This window comes from Phaethon aethereus, assembly GCF_964289735.1.
Source record: "Phaethon aethereus genome assembly, chromosome: 1".
NCBI lineage: Eukaryota > Metazoa > Chordata > Aves > Phaethontiformes > Phaethontidae > Phaethon > Phaethon aethereus.
In genome coordinates this window covers 163,264,312-163,282,706 of record NC_138575.1, presented here as the reverse complement: position 1 = coordinate 163,282,706, position 18,395 = coordinate 163,264,312, and the positions used below count along the sequence as shown (strand labels likewise).

General features: G+C 35.2%; 1 protein-coding gene across 1 annotated transcript in view; it reads right to left on the bottom strand.

Annotated features, from left to right (window-relative positions):
* The window catches only part of DZIP1 (DAZ interacting zinc finger protein 1), a gene marked incomplete at its 3' end in the record, with an annotated part of 36,009 nt that overhangs the window by 15,778 nt on the left and 1,836 nt on the right, over positions 1 to 18,395 (bottom strand). Inside the window, exons 2-9 of the mRNA XM_082014559.1 lie at positions 15,640 to 15,724; positions 13,944 to 14,068; positions 10,543 to 10,704; positions 9,664 to 9,801; positions 8,302 to 8,364; positions 6,893 to 7,033; positions 4,417 to 4,465; positions 3,045 to 3,101 (exon numbers count right to left, since the gene is read on the bottom strand). Coding sequence (XP_081870685.1) covers positions 3,045 to 3,101; positions 4,417 to 4,465; positions 6,893 to 7,033; positions 8,302 to 8,364; positions 9,664 to 9,801; positions 10,543 to 10,704; positions 13,944 to 14,068; positions 15,640 to 15,724 — 820 coding nt within the window. The remainder of the gene's footprint in view (positions 1 to 3,044; positions 3,102 to 4,416; positions 4,466 to 6,892; positions 7,034 to 8,301; positions 8,365 to 9,663; positions 9,802 to 10,542; positions 10,705 to 13,943; positions 14,069 to 15,639; positions 15,725 to 18,395) is intronic.

Sequence of the window (18,395 nt, the reverse complement as noted above, 5' to 3'; positions counted from 1 at the left end):
TGATATCTGTAATTTTGACCGTCATCTTTGAATCAATGCACTTCATATATTTTCTCCTAACTAATCAGTGGGAAGCCATACACTGCACATAAGCAGCATAAATATTAATTTTAAACCAATAGTCTTAAATATGATAAGTTTTTGACACTTACCTGAGGCCTCTAAGTTAGGAGCCTAGTCATCTCAGACTCCTTCTACATTCAAGGAAGAGACACAGGCAACTTCAAAGAGCAATTCAGATCTTAGTTTGGCTGAACCAAATTCTGAAGGTGCACCTTTTCTCTGTTAACTATCTAGGAAGACTTTGACTACATTTTCCTCAGATGCTTCAGTTATGTCACTAATGATAGCTGAGCCTTAGTCCACACCGTGTTTGAAGACTGAGTCATAGGTTTTAATGGACAATCTAATCAATGTCTGTCTTTGCCTTTTAACTACTGTCTTCAATTCCACCTACTATTATTGACCTGACAGAGATTAAATATTGAACAAGCATCAACATTTCAAGAGTAATATAGGATCCAAAGTCTGATTTTAAAATATGATTAAAAAAAATCTTAATGAATCCATTGCTTTTTTGTGAGACTTAAGTAACTTTGAAGATAAGTCTTAAGTTACATCTGCACAAAACCCTACAGCTAGCTTAGAAACTGAGAGAAGAATGGTCAACCAGGAGGGCATTCAAGGCAGATTATTAACTCTCCCAAGAAACCAGGAACAAGAAAACAAAAGCACCAGGCTAACTCAGTTATTCTTTATACCTAAGATACCTAAATTACAAATCAGGTATCTTATAGTGCAGATTTAAGATGTGCAGAACTAATCTTAAGATGCAAAAGCTTCCAGGCAACTTTGAAAAGTGTACTTAAGCTCACATGAGAGAGCCTTTTCCAGAATTAATTTTCCTTTCAAACAGAAAAAAAAGAAAGAAAAGGAAGATATTTCATATGCAGACAATTGTTTGGTAGGAAAACTATAGCTCTTGTGATTTCAGAGACGCTCTGTGCTAAGTAAACTTGTGTACAGAAGATAGCAGCAAGCACTTTCATTTTCATAACGGCATGAGATGCAGCCATGATGTCTTAATGCAGTACATAAGTCAATCCCTTGCGAAGCTGTGAACATTTTGGGAAAGACTATCATTTCTGCTAACCTTTATATCCAGAAATTAGGTAGGGTAAATTTAAAAGAAATCCAGAAGGGAAGAAAGGGGACAGACAGAGAGAGACCTGCAGAGATAAATAAAATAATCGTCAGCAAAGGAATCTGAAGGAAACACCTTCCTTGAGGTTTCGTAATAAATTGATAGTGAATCTTTTGTATATCAGTGGCAGGAACAGCCTTTTCTATCTTGAGAAGTGTCATAAGATGTCAGAAACTTTGTATTTGGAGCAGCAAGAAATCAGGAAAGATCTGAACGAGCTGATATAAACTGTCAGAGTACAAAAAGTACTCATGTTCATAGAACTGTTTTCCTCCTCAGTCCAAATGAAAGTAAATGTACTAAAAAAGCAGTGCTTGACAAGCTTGGTGTGTACGACCTTCACAGCAATACTCTTCAAAATACTCGTTCCTTAAATTCAGGGCAATAGCTAAGCCACTTGCTGTGAGATTCTTAGCTAGAACCAGCACTACTCTGTTGGTGCAGTGAAGCTGGTGTGAATAAAAAAAAAAGGATTCTTTAAAATACTATTATTAATAATTTATACTTAATATATTATTATTTTTCTCCACCCAACAACATTTCATCTATATAGTTTCACTTTAAAGCTTCTAGCAATGAAAGGCTACATTGCATAGATTAGTAAGAAACCTCTGTATTATTAAAATAATTTTGCCATATTATAAAAATCTCTTTTCATTAGTTTAATAATTCTTGACACAACAAATATTTTGAAATCAGCACTTCATATTTATCAGCTTTTCATTCGTCATCAAGTTATCTAAAGCTTCTGTTGTATACTGCTCCTTCCCCCCATATATCTTTTCAGAACTTTCTGAATTTGTTGAAAAAGAAAAATTCCATACATTTTTCTTAGACAAATTCAATTTCCTCTCCCCTTGACAGGTTTTTAAAACTAAGAGAAATAATAATTAAAAAATCATTATTTAATTATAGTTCAATAACTCAAATAATTAATAAAATGGGTTTAACGTTTAAGCATTTTACTTGCTCAAAGTTCATTTTTCCTATTACTTTCCTACTTGAAATGAAAGTAAAGAACTAATCGATTGCAGAATATTGGTATGGTAACAATACTCTCCTTGCTCAAAGTTCATTTTTCCTATTACTTTCCTACTGGAAATGAAAGTAAAGAATTAATTGATTGCAGAATATTGGTATGGTAACAATACTCTCAACTACTTTGCATACTGAGAAAAAAGTGAAAACTATTTTCACAAAGCACCAAACAATATAAATGGAGGTTCATCGCTTCCCCCCACTACTAAATAATATTGCAATGCCACAATAACTAATAACTATTACAATAACTATGACTATTGCAATAACTAAATAATGACCTATATGTAACTACAGATATACTCTGGAAGAACTATCTAGATGCAATGACTGCCTATTTTGCTTGTGTCTTGTGTGTTTTTCTTCCTTGACATTTGAAATCACAGGAAAAATACAGTATTTCAAGAATTAGAAAAAAACATCTCCACATTTTTCTCTATACAAATTCCAGTTTATGCATATACCTATCCAGTGTATGCATATAGCAGAAAAAAAGCATATTTTCTAGAAGAAAACATAATTTTATTTCCTCAATTAGTTTAATTTACCTTAAAGTGCTCCAATACCATACAAGTGCTAGGAAATATTCTCAAATTATTTTGATTTTCATTTACTCTTTTCAATAGTGCATCTTTACAATCACTTCATAGGAATTTCCCATGCTGACATACAGCAAAGCAATTCAAATTACATTCTTTCAATATAACTACTCTTACAGCTATGATTTGACTATCAACACATTTGAGAAGACAGAGTGTTAGATTTGAAAGTACTGGATCTGGACTTATCAAAAAAAACTTACCATGCACCACTGGTAGACGTGGTTTAGATTCTTCAAGATGCTCTGCGGTAGTATTCACTAAAATAGCACAGAAGTAAAAAATAATGTAAATGTATTACAGTAAACAATAACAGACAGACACAGATTCATAAATGTTGCAATATTTAATCATATTTATAAATTATGCAATTTTTTGTGTATTATTGTAAACACGTAGTTTATAAAGTAAAAATTGGTCCTTCACAACATAAAAGTATGTCTCTAGATATGCTTAACATTTTTAATATTTCTAGAACTAGGAAAAGAAACTAGTAATTAAAATGTCACTGAACTGGAATGTGAAGCTGCACTAGCCAGATCACCTCTTTGGTCACGTCTGTATGCTGTCTTTGTGTCCCAGGGAAAAAGCCCTGGCCCAAAGCTACTTAATCAAGTCTAGCCTGATTGACACTTGTATTCCCCGAAGAGGATCAGCTGCATCCACACTTCATATCAATTAGTGCAAACCCTATACATAACATGCACAGAGTGTAGCTGTGGAGTGATTTATCACTTCAATTCTACATTCCTCAGAGCAGGTTGGGGCCTAGGAGCAAATTCACTTGTGTGCCATGGTCTTGTGCTTCAGTGTGGCTAAATAAGACCAGCTCCAGTTGAGAAGCCATACAACCATACTGTTACTATACTCTCCTCAAACCTACTTCCTGCTGTTAGATGGAGTTCAAGCCTATGTCCTGCTAATAAAGCAAGATGGTTTCCAAACTGGGATTAAAATTAATCCAGCTGTCATCATCACTATGGCAATAAACTTATTTCAAGTCACTGCAACTGCAGCATCAGCTATACGGGTGTTTGTGGTGCAGGACTGCATCCCAAAACTGTATTATGAGGTTTAACTATTTGTAACGGACTTCAGATGTTAAAGCATTGCACAGACAAAAATATCAGGGTTCTTAAAATTCTTTGAACATCTGTATTTTAACTGACAAATTAATCATTTTTGTCTACTCTTTCAGTATTTTCCCTTTTGTGAGTTCTGCAGCCTAAAGACAGTCAAGCATGAAAAAACAATTAAAATTACACTTCATAAAGCAAAGCCAAAAGTTGTTTACATAATACAAAATAGAGGTGCTATATATCACATCTCTTCACTACTCAAGCAATCAACATTGTACATTAGAAGTCCTTACAGCTGCAAAATATGAACTCTGAAAATCATGGCATGGAAACAGGTAGGCACCCTGTGAAACACAAATAAATTGCCAGTACTGATTTGATTTGAGTAGTTAGTTAGTAAAGTTGATGTCTATTTGTTAATGAATTGTAACAATTGTTTCAGCCAAGCTGCTGAAATCAGAAACAAAATCTGCTTTTTCTCACAGTTTGTACTTACCATCATATGGTTTAATGCTTGCAACTGATCTTGTGGACAATTCTTTTATCTAAAAGGGAAAAAGACAGATACATGAATAGTTACAAGTGTAAACAATCAATATCTAGAAACGCACATTTAGTACAAAATACCTAGTTTCAGTAATATTCCATAACATAAATTATTGTTTAAGATTTGGGAAGAAAAATACTACTTTTGTGGAACTCTACTGCCTAATGCATATTTCATTCATGCTTAATGAATGTTGAAGACTTAATTCTGTTTGCTGTCTTATGTGAACTCACGCTTTGTACACCCTGTTAATACAAGCTATAAAATGAAATGAGAGTGGGCTTATGGGTCACTTCAGCACTTTCAGTTTAAATACTTTCTGTTTCAGCAATTCATGTTCAATTTTGCAAGTCTAGCTCCACTCCAGGGAAACACTTAATTACACATCGATTTCAGATATATGAACAGTTCTCCTGCCTGCTCTACAGTTTTGTCTATTTGACACCCAGAGACATACACTGAATAAAACTGAGCATGTAGAGGAAATAAGCTGGCTGTAATTAAAGAAAACAGGAAACTTGTGAAACCTGTATCATTAAAAAAATGTTCTGCACTCCCAATTCCCAAAATAGAAGCTAAACCCAAACCACACAGACACAGAGTCAATGTCAGCTGAAGGTGGCACATGACATTGGACCCTGGTCCTCTTTTAATTTACCCATTTGGTTATAGCCAGTAGTGCCTCAATTCATTATCCATTCAGTTTGGATTTTACAAAAAAAGTGTTAGTTATTTCTCAAGCCCTTCCAGTTTCCAGGTATTGAGAATGTAGATCTTCACAATTTATTTCACAAACACCAAACTCGGATCCTTCTGAAGCTATTTTACATCTGTAGTCATACTGTTTTGTTTTAAAAGGTCACTTCATTGCAAGTAATTTGTCTCAGATTAAGTCCTCTATTGCTCTAGCTATCAAATTCATTAAGGTGGAGATGTAAAAGCTATTATTTATCTTTCTAATTCTTTAAGCACTTCAGTATAGGTTTAACATTAATCTCAAGAAAAATGTGTAAAATCAGATGTTGATTTGTAATGAACCACCATCTAATAGAGGAATAGATTGTAAGGACTGCATAATCATGCTATAGTCTAAACTCCAGACCACCCAGATCTTCACCCACTGATCACCTCAAAACACCTACAATTATGTTTGAACAAAAGTGTATTTTTAAGAAAAAACAATTCATTTCCAAACAAATAATTTCATAGAATCATGGACTATATCAAGTTGGAAGGGACCCATAAGGATCATCAAGTCAAACTTCCTGATCTTCACAGGACTACCTAAAACTAAACCGTATGACTAAGAGCATCATCCAGACACTCCTTGAACTCTGACAGGCTTGGTACCATGACCACTTCCCTGGGGAGCCTGTTCCAGTGACCAACCAGCCTCTCAGTAACAGCCTTTTCCTAATGTCCAATCTGAACTTCCCCTGATGCAGCTTCACTCCATTCCCTCGTGTCCTGTCACTGGTCACCAGAGAGACCAGCACCTCCCCCTCTGCTGCCCACCTTGAGGAAGTCATAGCCTGCAATGAGGTCCCCTCTTCTTGTCTCCAAGCTGAACAAATCAAGTGACGTCAGCCACTTCTCCTAAGTCTTGCCCTCGAGACCTTTCACCATGTTGGTCACCCTCCTCTGGACACACTCTAATAGTTTGGTGTCCTTCCTGTATTGAGGCACCCAAAACCACACACAGTAGTCGAGATGGGGCTGCACCAGTGCAGTGCAGCGGGACAATCACCTCCCTCGACTGGCTATCTACGCTGTGCTTGATGCACCCCAGGACACGGTTGGCCCTTTTGGCTGCCAGGACACACTGCTGACTCATATTCAACTTGCCATCAACCCAAACCCCCAGATCTCTTTCCATGGGGCTGCTCTGCAGCCTCTCATCTCCCTGTTTGTACATATTACCAGGATTACAATGTCCCAGTAGAGAATGTGGCACTTGCTCTTGTTAAATTTCATAATTATTCTCCCAGTAATAAATATGATACTTTATTTTTAGTGTGAGAAGTCGTGTATTTTCATATTTCAAACACTAGATTTCATTATGATTATTTGTGGCAGATTAAATCCTGTTAACTATCAGAAATTTTTCATCTGGAGAGGTCTTTGGTTACTGCAATCTAGTCATCTTTTAACTTTGTGTTGAACTTATTAAAAACACTTGGGTTTTTTATTAATCCTTTCCTTCTAAATTGTGTTTTAATTCCTGGTTTACATTCCTGTGTCTCTTTCCAGATCTATTCTTATTTATCAACATAATTTCCAAAGTGTAACAAAAATACTACAGCAATACTACTACAAATTGGGAATATTAACTATGCAACCAGAGATATATCAAAGACCAAATGCTAGTAAAATGTTTCTCTATGTACTATGCTCTCTGAAACATAGTGTGCTTCACAAACCAGACCTGCTTCTTCTGAGTAATAATCAGATCATTCTGCTCCTGAAGCCTCTGCCCCAATTCTTCTATCCTCCTCTTGTAAAAGGTATTATTTTTATTCAGGTCTTCTCTCACTGATGATTTAAGCTTTTCAATCTGTGACAGTAGCTAGAAAGCAAACAGAAGAAAAGTAATTTCATATTAATATTACACAAAATATTTTAATGCGATAAAGTTTAAACAAGCAAGTGTCATGCTTAAATATTTTTAACACTTTTTTCCCAGCAAAAACATGTCTCCTGTGATTTCATTGGGACTTGCATATATTACAAAACAGTCATCTGCATCACTTTTTATTTACACAGGGAAGACTACCTAAATCTCAATACAAAGAAAGGGAAATACAAACAAAGGGAAATACAAACACATTGCTGAGATTGCCTAAAAATAAGATTGCAGGAAAAAGCATACAACTCTATGAAAACATTTTGGTTATAAATAGTGTCTAACATTTTAAGGTGGTAAGATGTGAATTTGCCTGTTAAACTTAGTATATTAGCTCTGAATGCAGAAGAAACTGAACAGTATTTTAGGTGCATCATCCCAAAAGTAATACTTACATTACTCCTCCCTTATTCTATTCTTGCATTGTATGTGGGTGTATCATTAACTACATCCTTTTTGGGGAATTGTTCCATGGTTCCTCCCCACTGCTTTCTTGCCAGAGGAGGAGAAGCATTGGTCAGACCACTATGATCTGCTCAGTTCTTACATGGTCATGCAGATGAAAGGAAAATGAAAGGAAAAGAAGCAAGAGAAACAAAGCAGGAAAGAGATTAAAAAGAAATGCAGACATAAAAAAAAATCTGAGGAATAAAGCTTTGTATAGTAAAATATATAAACTGATGCAAAATAAAATGCTATGGTGTTTTCTCCTGGAAAAGCTGAACAGATTCTGTGTTAGAAAGCTATTAACAGAAAAAGCAGCAGAGACATGATAGAAAAGAGAAAAAAAGATTGAGATGTGTGCCATAGGTCCATGATAGCAGAAGGTACAGGGTAGATGAAAGCTACATGTTGGCAAGTCATATCTCAACTATCCAGCATGTTCACATAACACAGAAAACACTGTATAATACAGTGCTCACAGAATTAGTTGTGACCTCTTCAAAACAGAGATATAGTTTGAGGCATCTGTTGGATTCTTAAATGATAAATTCCATTTCAACTCTGGCCTTAACTGAAACTTCAGGATTGTGGCATAACAGAAATACAGAGATAAGAAATACATCTAAGAGGACTCACTCTTCTAAACTCTTGAGACCTAGGCTTTCTAATCCAACAGAGGTATTATAGTGTATCAAGAACTACTGAAAAGGCAAGAAAATAAGAAAAAAAGTCTCCTTTTAGTTGAAGTCGTTTTCTGTGCCACTTACCAAGGACTTTTCTGTCTCATGGTCATGATGAAGGGCTTGTATTCTAGATGTCCACTTACTTTCCTGCATAGAGGAAATCAATATTAATCCCTGTTAACACATTAACATTTAGTTCAACATATGCAGCTTTATTTTTCTAAATACTGAAATTATTGATGATATGAAACTTGAATAACCCCATACTTAAGACCCAGAACACTCATCAGCATGTTTTATACATTTGAGTGTGATCTTCTTACCAATCACTCTAGAAACTACGTATCTGCTCCTTGATTTGTATAGTGACTGTGAATGATAAATACACAAGTATTTTGATACATCTCTGTGTATTAACAATAAGAGTAGTAAGAGCAGGGTTTTTCTCCCCCAAAGAATGTAATTTCAAGCACTCATTAACAATGTGTTTTGCATAATGATGATAAAACCCAGTAATAATATATGACTTTTAGAGTGAATTGAATTTTCTGATGAAATAAAAACCCTATAAAGTAAAATTCACTAAGTTTTCCACATCTTTGAGCAGAAGTGACCAAACTTCTGGATAATACCAGCAGTATACAAAGACCTTCACATCTCAAGAACCATGACGTATATAATGCGTGTCAAAAAATGTCCAAAAAAAAGAAAAAAAAAAAAAAAGAGTAAAAAGGTTTGTGGCTATTTCCAAAGGCCTCACAACTCATTTTTTAATAGGAACAACCTGGACATGCAGGTGAGTCTTAGTGCAATGCAGTGATCTTGGCCTCAGTGGCCCTTCCTAGCTCAATCTTTGCTATAGGTGGGACTTGGCTTGTCCAACAGCTTTGCACCAGCATCCGTGCTGGTCAGATGATATAGTCCTGATACAGAAGCTGATGAGCTCAAGTGCTTCATATGATTCAAAAGCCACAGGTTGACAAATCCTGTCAGGAAGTTTCTTAGCATTTTTTTTCCATCTTGGAAAATAGAAAATTCCAATTTTTCCGTAAGTGGCCTCACAGGTCAGCCAACATAAATGGTTTATGAGAGCCTTCTGGAATTGAACTGCAACCATACTTGGTAAAGCTTAATTTATTTAATAATAAAGAATAAGACAATATCAATAAATAAATAACATTTGATTTATTTATAAAGGATAAGGGAAATAATTCCTTGATTTCCATTACAGACATTGTACTAAATAGTAGGAAATATTTTAAAACAGCTGTTTTAGACATTGAGAGGGATGAGAATTTTACTTAACTTATTTAAATAAATTTACTTTAATGTTATTTTAATTTATTTAAATAAATTTACTTTATTTAAAATCCTACTCAGAGATTTACAAAAATGAAAAGAATACAAGTAGTCTGTCAAAAGCGATACATTATGTTACAGTGTTACCTGTTTTTCAAGAAGTTTAACCACATTGTGATAATCCTGAGGACTCTGAGGTTTCTCTTCTGTAAATTCCTGGCTGTCCTTCAGTGTCCCTAAATTGGATTTTTGTTGCATATTGGACTTTTGTAATTCTAACAGTTGCTAAAAAGCAAGGGGAAAAAATGAAGACTCAAATATGTATATAGATTTAATTTTATAAAACTGTCATTAACACAAAATTTACTTCAAACATCACTACACAGAGATTGCATCAGACACTTCTCACATTTCTCATACGTTCAGCATTTTATAAAATTTCATGTCATAATTAATATATACATCTAACATAAATATACCTTGCAAATACACACAGGAACTAGCAGCTACAAAATACAAGCTCCTCTGGTAATGCTATGCGTAGTGGTTTTCTGACCCACCTATACTTCTATACTTCTCTTTCTAGTCAAAACTCTGGAAAGCATTTCCAGAGCATGTATTGAAAGCACATGCAGCTTTACCATCAGGACTATAATGCAGAGGTTAGTCCCCTCCATGCCAGTTATAACAATATTAATATAAGGATACCTAACAGACAGCAATAATAACAATATCTACTAATCTGTACACAGGCACTCAAAAGTTGAGGAGTAAGAAAAAACTGACATAGTTGCTGAAGGCATAATTAATTAATCCAAAATAATGCTATTAAAAAAGAACTGAAATTATGTTAATAAAGCATCAGCATACAAAGATATAATTATGGCTATCATCCAGCCATTTTTTTTTTAATTTTATTAAGAAGACCTCTAAGATGACTATATCACGTTTCAAATATGTGAAGTTCACTACCATATACTGTAAGGGATTCATACCTTAAAATGTTGGAAAATTTAAATCACTTACATTTTCTAATGTTGAATTTCTTGAAGATAACTCCTTAAGCTCTTTCATAAACATCTCTTTCACTTTTTCTATTTCATCTGCCAATTTATCTTTTTCCTCTTCTTTCCATTTATGAAATGATTGTAGAATTTCTTCTTCTTTTGATTTTTGCTGCTCACATTCCTGAAATTATTTTAAAAACATTATTCGTTCTTTTTCCCCATACACAATACTAATTCAAGCACCCAAACTATGTGTGGGAAGCTGTCGCTTTCAATGGGCAACATTGTGACATCAAAAAAACATGAAAAGCCACCAGTTTTTCTGAAAAATTCTGGGATAGCAAACTATACATTTTGCTAGCAAAAAAAGTATGCTTCAAGAAGTTTTGGTAGTTCATTATTTTTCATTGAATAACACATGAATGACCTTACTTGGTCATATCAAAGACCCACCTAGTTCAGCATCCTGTTTCTCACAGAGGCCCTAAGTGTATAGGTGGGAAAGGAAAACAACAGGGCAAGCAAACATGCATGTTCTCCTTAATAGTCTCCAAACTGCCAACTGTTTTCAGCTCAGAGGACTTCCTCAGTCTGATATAGTTTTCTAAACTTAGTAACCTTCAACATATTTCTCCTCATGCACTTTTGCAGTTGTCCCTTGTGGCTTCATCAGCTTTTAGCAACTGCAACATCTTTTGCCAGTGAGCTCCAACAGGCCTACTACAAGTTGCATGAAGAGCCAAGTACTTTTTTCTTGTTTTAATCTGGCTCCTGCTAGGTTCATTTGATGGATGTTACGTCTGAACTGGAAAAGAAAGTGAATGATTGATACATATTCACTCAGTGTAACTCATGACTTCACAGTCTGTATTTAGAATGGCTGAGCATGCTAAGAGTTACCAGTCTGAAAAAGAGAAAAAGGCTTGTTGGGGATGGAGGGCGAGATACCAATGTCTGCAAAGACCTTTAAGATCATCGAGTCCAACTGTAAACCTAACACAGCCAAGTCCACCACTAAAGCATGTCCCTAAGTGCCACATCTACATATCTTTTAAATACCTCCAGGATATTTAATTCTGTCATATCCTTTTTGAGATGAAGGGACTAGACCTACACACAGTATTTAGGCTGTGGCTTGCACAGTGATTTTTCAGAATAATTTGTAATATTTTATTGTCTTTGCTAGCTGCTACTAACCACTGGGCTGACATTTCCCTGGAACTATGTATCACAACCTTAAGACCTTGCTCTTTAGTAATAACACTCAGCTCACAACCTATCATTTTGTAGATGAAGCTAGAATTATTTTTTCCCCATATATGTTTACCCCACTTTATCTATTAAATTACTTTTACCATTCCATTACGTAGTCACTCATTTTTGTACAGTCCTCAACTTCTTCAAAGTCCTGCATTTCACTGCTCAGAATATACACACTTTTTAGGCAACCCTGCAGTATTCACTCTGAATTTGTTCTTTGACTATAACAAGCAATCATTGTACACTTAAGAAGAATGATATCTATCTGCTGTATCCTTTCACCTCAAAGGAGTGGAAGAGACCAAGAATTGGAAGCATAACAGTTTTTATCCAAATTCCCTCCAGTAGTGGTTCTCCTAAAAAAAACACAGGGGAAAGCTCTTCTGCTCTTTCAATCAGAAGACAACAAAATTATGATACCTGAATTGACCATGGATGTCAGTCATGGCAGACAAACTGCAACCAGTCACACTTCACATTTCTATCTTCCTTGACATCCCAGAAAAACACAGAAGCTTTGAAAGCTTCTTGTTGTGTAACACTGCAGGCTGTAGCTTCAGGACATTTCAGGCAGTCCCCTTGTAGTTAGGAGACTCAGCTAAGACAAGTGACTTCAAAATAGGCCCCTAAGGCACCAAAAAAATCTACGCTCTACTGTTATGAATACTCCAAGTTCCATCTCATAAGAAAAACAATGCTGTAGGGGCAGGAGAAATATGTTGCAGATGCACGTCTCAAAAGAGAGGCAGAGCATGAACGAGTAGATGCCTAGCAGATGACCATATAGGGCCCAGGCCTATTATTCTGACAGTGCTTGCACTCCTAAGAGAAACTCTACCCACGCTCTTCATTTGGTCATTTGGTACTTTTGAAAATGGAAAAAAAAGAGGAAGCTGGATGGTCCTGAGAAAAGGGCATCAAGAGGACTGAAGAAAGGAGAGTCTGAAACTATGTTCAGGGAAAGAAACACAGCATGTTTTACAGAAAATCAGGTTTTCCTCTGAAAACATGTAAGAAAATAATTAATGGTAGCCATGGTTTTTTTATTCCCTTTAAATTCAAAATGTAGTGTTTGTTTCCAAATGTAATGGTTGAGGACCTTCAAACATAAAACCAAACTCCACTAGGAAAGCCATTTAGAAGTTCTAAATATTGGGAGAAGGTTCTTACAGGTTATGTTAACAACCACAAAACATTGCTTTTGAATATGATATAGGGCAAACTCAACACAAAGATCAGCGTTTAACTCAATCATTGGAAGTATCTTGTCTCTTAAGCCAAGAATTTGCTCCTCAAATTGAAGTGCAAAGCCCCTCCCCCATTAAAAAATTTTCCATCCCTACTTCAATAGCAAATCATCTGACTGTATTTACTTAAACAGAAATGAAAACTGAGATGATCTGAAATTATCAAGCTTCAAAAAAAAAAAAAAATTAAACAGGTAACTTTCCTTTTTTCTCTTTATGAGCCAGTAAGCATACTTACAAGATTCAGTATCACCCTAAACAAAGCCTTGCATGTGATTAAAAATAGATAATTACTGCTTTTAAATCATTCTGGTTTAAGGTCTTTTTATTCACACAGCAGTAGCTAAGACTACTTTCTGCTTTGGCTCTCCAGTCAGCCAAATCCTACAGATTTAAAGGACAACATACAAATGCTAGATTGCTTTGTTTCTTCTCAGTCTCTCTTCCTTGAACTGCTTTACACCTCTGTTAGACAGTAAAGTTCTGCACAGCAAAGAATAAATCCTACTCAGTTTATAAAGTCACATGTAAAATTACAGTCATATCTAGGAAAAGCTTAATCATCACAAAATATCATAATGTCAAAAATAGCTTATGTTTCACCAAAGCAAGGCAATTTTATCTACTTCTATCTACTTTTATCTACAAGCCACAAATCTTATGAACTGGCAATTGCTAACAGAAGTGTTGTCTCAAATAGTCATTTAAAATATGTCTAAAATTAAAGTGAGGAGAAATTGGATGTTCAAAATTATGGGAGGCGAGGGAGAGCTATGCTCTAATGCCCAAGCATCACTGCTGCCAGAGAGGCAAGCTGTAGATACGCTTTTGTTCTGTTCCAGTTACAAAATGAGTGAATACAGTCCAAAGTACTAATTCTTTTGAAAGGTTCACATTACTTACTACTTATTACCTTAGAAAACCTGACCATATTAGCCTGTTGTTCAGCTTCTAACTGGGACTTGGTGAGCTGTAGCTGCTCCTTCAGTTTATCAATCTCATCCTGCAATTTGTCTGTCTTTGCTTTCCTCTTCTGTTCTGTTTCAAAGAAACACAGTTTTTAAAAGCATTTGTTGTAATTTCTGGAAATGTGATACTTACTGCAAATGTGTTTTGACAGTATTTTAATAACATCTTCATGAAGTGTGATTCACATAGACCATTTCCCTTCCTACTATCAAGAGTCTCCAAAGACGCTTTTAAATACGTATGTTCTCTGGACTACTAACGTCCTCAAAGATTGAAAAATATCAATATTACTGGCCGGTGAAATAGTTTATAAAATATTTACAAGAAAAAAGTACTATATAATCAATTTCAAAGGAATCTAAGCAACACAGGCTCAAAAAATGGATGTTTGAAGGACAAAGTGAACCTCAACGATTCAATTCTGTTAGGTCTAATTTATTCCAAATAACTTTAGTAAGGAGTCCATTTGCAACACAACTTATTATTTATCTAGAATGAGCCAGGGGAAATGTCACTATAAAAAACATTTTACAAATATGCAAAAACAATCTTTAATCTTGAAATACTTTATCAATTTACCCAGGATTTACTAGGCTGCCCATCATCGGGGAATCTAAGCACAATGCAGAATATTATTTCAGAAACAACTGCATGGAGTATTTCCTTCATACAGCCATTTCAGACTAATTCTTTATATGATAATTAGTTCAACTGGTTCCACAGCTCCTTCTACTATCATTTTTATCAAGTACAAAGTGGACAAGAGCGTCCTTCTTCTTCCAATACATTAACGCTTCCTCAGGTGCCTACTCAGACCCCTCTCACTTTTCCTGCTGTTTTATTTGCCTGAGAAGCTACAGTTCAGACCTTGCTAGATTATTCCCACTTCTTCTCCTCCCAAATGCTCTTTTTTCCTAACTCATTTCTAATCACCGCCACTTGTCAATACTTGTCAATACTTGTCAGTCCTTAGCAATAAATCCTAAGCATGCAGCCTAACAGGAAGGAGAGCATTTAGAGATGAATGAAACAAAGTTTGAGAGCAATGTTTTTCAAACTAAACAGTTTTCAATGAAGAGAGACAAAAGTATGTAAATTAGTGGTATAGCAACCAAGATTATCATAGATACATGAAGTTAGATTATTCTTGACAGTTTCTTTTTCTCACTATATTTTACAGCCAGTTTAGTTCAGGAGAGCCTGGTCCTGTTCAAACTGATTTTAGGTGAGCTGGATTATTCCTGTACTGATAATTCATACATATTCACAAAATGTATTTGTCTTAGCACAACTTGTTTGTTTTACCCACACCTTCATAACATACATGCCTAAAGAGAAACTGTGCTCTGAACCCTGCTACTGAATCAAGTACTCAGTGCGAATGCTACTTTGAAAAGTACTGTAAATATGGCATACAATTTTTTGTTAATTATTTTCCACAGACTGAAACCTATGTCACCCAATACATTTTGTCAGTCAGTGTTGCTTGCATTCACACAAATTGGTATCTGCCACCTAAAAATGGAATGTGAAAATCATTCTTCCCAGATACACAAAATCATGGACCACACATCCTCGCTATATTTACACTTTTGTAAACTATTTATCTCAATTTTTTTTTATAACATTAAAGTACATACCAATCTGAGATTCTTCCGGATGACGCCTTTGCATGTGACTTTGTAAAAAGGAATAGTTCATAAAAGCCTTTTCACAAAACTGACACTACAAAAAACAGACAAAAACATCTTAGTTATTCTTAATAACATCTGTTTGGTACATGTAGCAGTTAAGGTTTTTGACAGGTTATTACATTTTGTCCAGATGTGAAAAGTAGGTAAATTTAATAATTTCCATTTCACAAGAACAATGACTACAATTCTGAATTGATGTTAATTGCTGTAATTCATGTAATGTTATTAATATATTTGTGTTATTTAATGTCTCTCAGTGATGGTCATGGGCAAGAATCCCATTGTGCTAGACACTGTACAAACTCAGAACAAAAAAGACTCTGATCAAGTGAGTTTAAATTCAGATATAAACGACAAACAAGAGATTAATATAGATAGGTAGAAAAGTATAAGGAAAAAGTAAGACAACACTACTCAGCAAAATACACACCAACTCCATCCAACTAGCAGCTCAGGCATTCGAAGACTTTTGTATCACAGCAAAAGAGAGCACCGTACAGTCAGAAGAAAACAACAATAAAGATGGGTTTGAGCATACATAAGTGAGTTGTAAGATGACAATAATAGAAGGACCACAGATATGTAAAGGTCAGACATTTCAACCAAAATAAGGTAACAATACACAATTTTGCAAGAAAAGGTACATACATACATTAGTATGCTACCTAGCATCCTTATGAAGTGTAAACTGTGTAATTTACTGTTCCTGTAACTTACTTACTGTTTTTTAATTTGAATTTTAAGTTAATATATAAGTCAAATTTGGATCCTACCCACTTTAAAAGATTTTTTTTGTTCACCTTCAAAGCACATTCCACTAATGTTCCGACTATCAAAAACAGATGGGTAGTACAAGGACAGAAGCTACATCTAGAGATTTTGCAACATACTGGTAAGACTGTGAATCAAAGCCCCTAATAGCTTTAGGTAGGGTTGCTTGTTACCTCTTTCTTTCAAACAAATACTTTTTTTTTTTCAAATAAATATTTTTAACAAACCACAAATACTCAGCTGAGTCCTTTTTCCTCATCAGTGTGATATGACTGTAAGAGACTGATTTAACAGATTGAAGACCTTGTCACCATCATCAAATTCCCAGATTTCATCTGATGTTTAAAATACTCTCACTGATAGTCAGGTAGGCTATTAAATATAGGTGTCTTTCAACAAACACTAAAGCCAGGAATGAAGACAAATTTTACTGGACAAATGCAAAAAAGTGCTAACATAAAACCAAAGTAAAGAGATATAGTATGGCAGGAAAGCTTTGCTGCCAACCAAGAGGGAGTTCACAGTGTAACAGATTGAACATGATTTATGGAATGAAATTGGCTGTGAAATAACATTATCCAGTCAAGCACAAACTTCATGCCAGTTTGACTTGCTGGTAGTGAAAAAAAGCTCTTACTGCAGGAGACAGGATTAACACAGGGAATATTTAGGTTTTGAATTATGTATCATTGTTCTTGCAACTACTTTGCACAGTGTTAGACACTATGTGCACTTTATGCCTACACTGTGCATGAGAAAATAAGATTAAAAATAGATTTAAAATTAAATTTGTATTACTCAGATAAAGGTATTGACCAACAAGTCTTAAATTTATGACTTGTAGGTATCAGTACCATTTTATAGCAGTACTTCATGGTTGAATTTACATTGGTGGTGGGTTAAAGGCATTAAATCTGAATTCCAAAGCATGGTTACATCAGATATAAAGTGTGCCTCCACTAAAAAAGGCAAGTAACTATTTACAGGCTTGTTTGCTAAACACCCAAGACTTCAAGGGGATGAAACCTGAACTACCCTCTCAGGAAAACCAGCAAAACCCTGCACTGCAGATCAGCCAAGATCATGGGACAGATAAATAACACACAATTACTGTTTACTGATCACACTGCTGCCCTGCATTTACAAACCCTAGGAAGAGTTTAATTTATCTCTGGCATTCACACTCAGAATCCTGAAGACACTGTAGGATCTGCAGAAACTGTTCAATGTCACTCCCTGAACTCACTTTTCCCATGTGAACCTAAATAACTCCTAGAGACGAGAATTTACGAATAGAGAGGAAAAAATAAGGGAAGGCCAATGTTTACTTTACATGAAATTAAACTGAAAATGGGAAATAGCTTTCCGTTGCTGCTTTATTGTAAATGCCACTGAAGAGAAGATTAGTCACGCGCCCAGATCACTACCATGTTCTTCAGCTTCCACTGAGACAGTTGCATCCTACAAATATTTCAGGAAAACTTGGTAATATTTAACTGGTGATCACAGTATAAGAATTACTTAACTTTACACATAAAATGATGCATGCAATCAGTTTTCTTTTACAACACAGGACAGAAAAACTGCTAAGTTGCATAAAGGCTTTTTAAAATGGTTCAACATCAGCAGCTTGTCCTTAAGACTAACACTTGAATGAATTGAGATAAGGTTCCCATGAAGTCTGCCATATGTATAGCTCTACTCTTGGGGCATAAGGTATCTTCTCCCCTACAGAAACACTTGAACCAACTTAGCTGATGTCTTAAAAAATTGAACTTTGCCAGCCTGCTGAAATTGGTATTCTGTTGTGTGATAAGATTGTACATACTATAAGAGAATTTGCATTGGTTCTGTACTGCAACTATTCCATGACTAAGGAAAAGTTCAACAATCAGGACTGCTAGTATCCCAAGAATTAAAAAAAAAAGGAA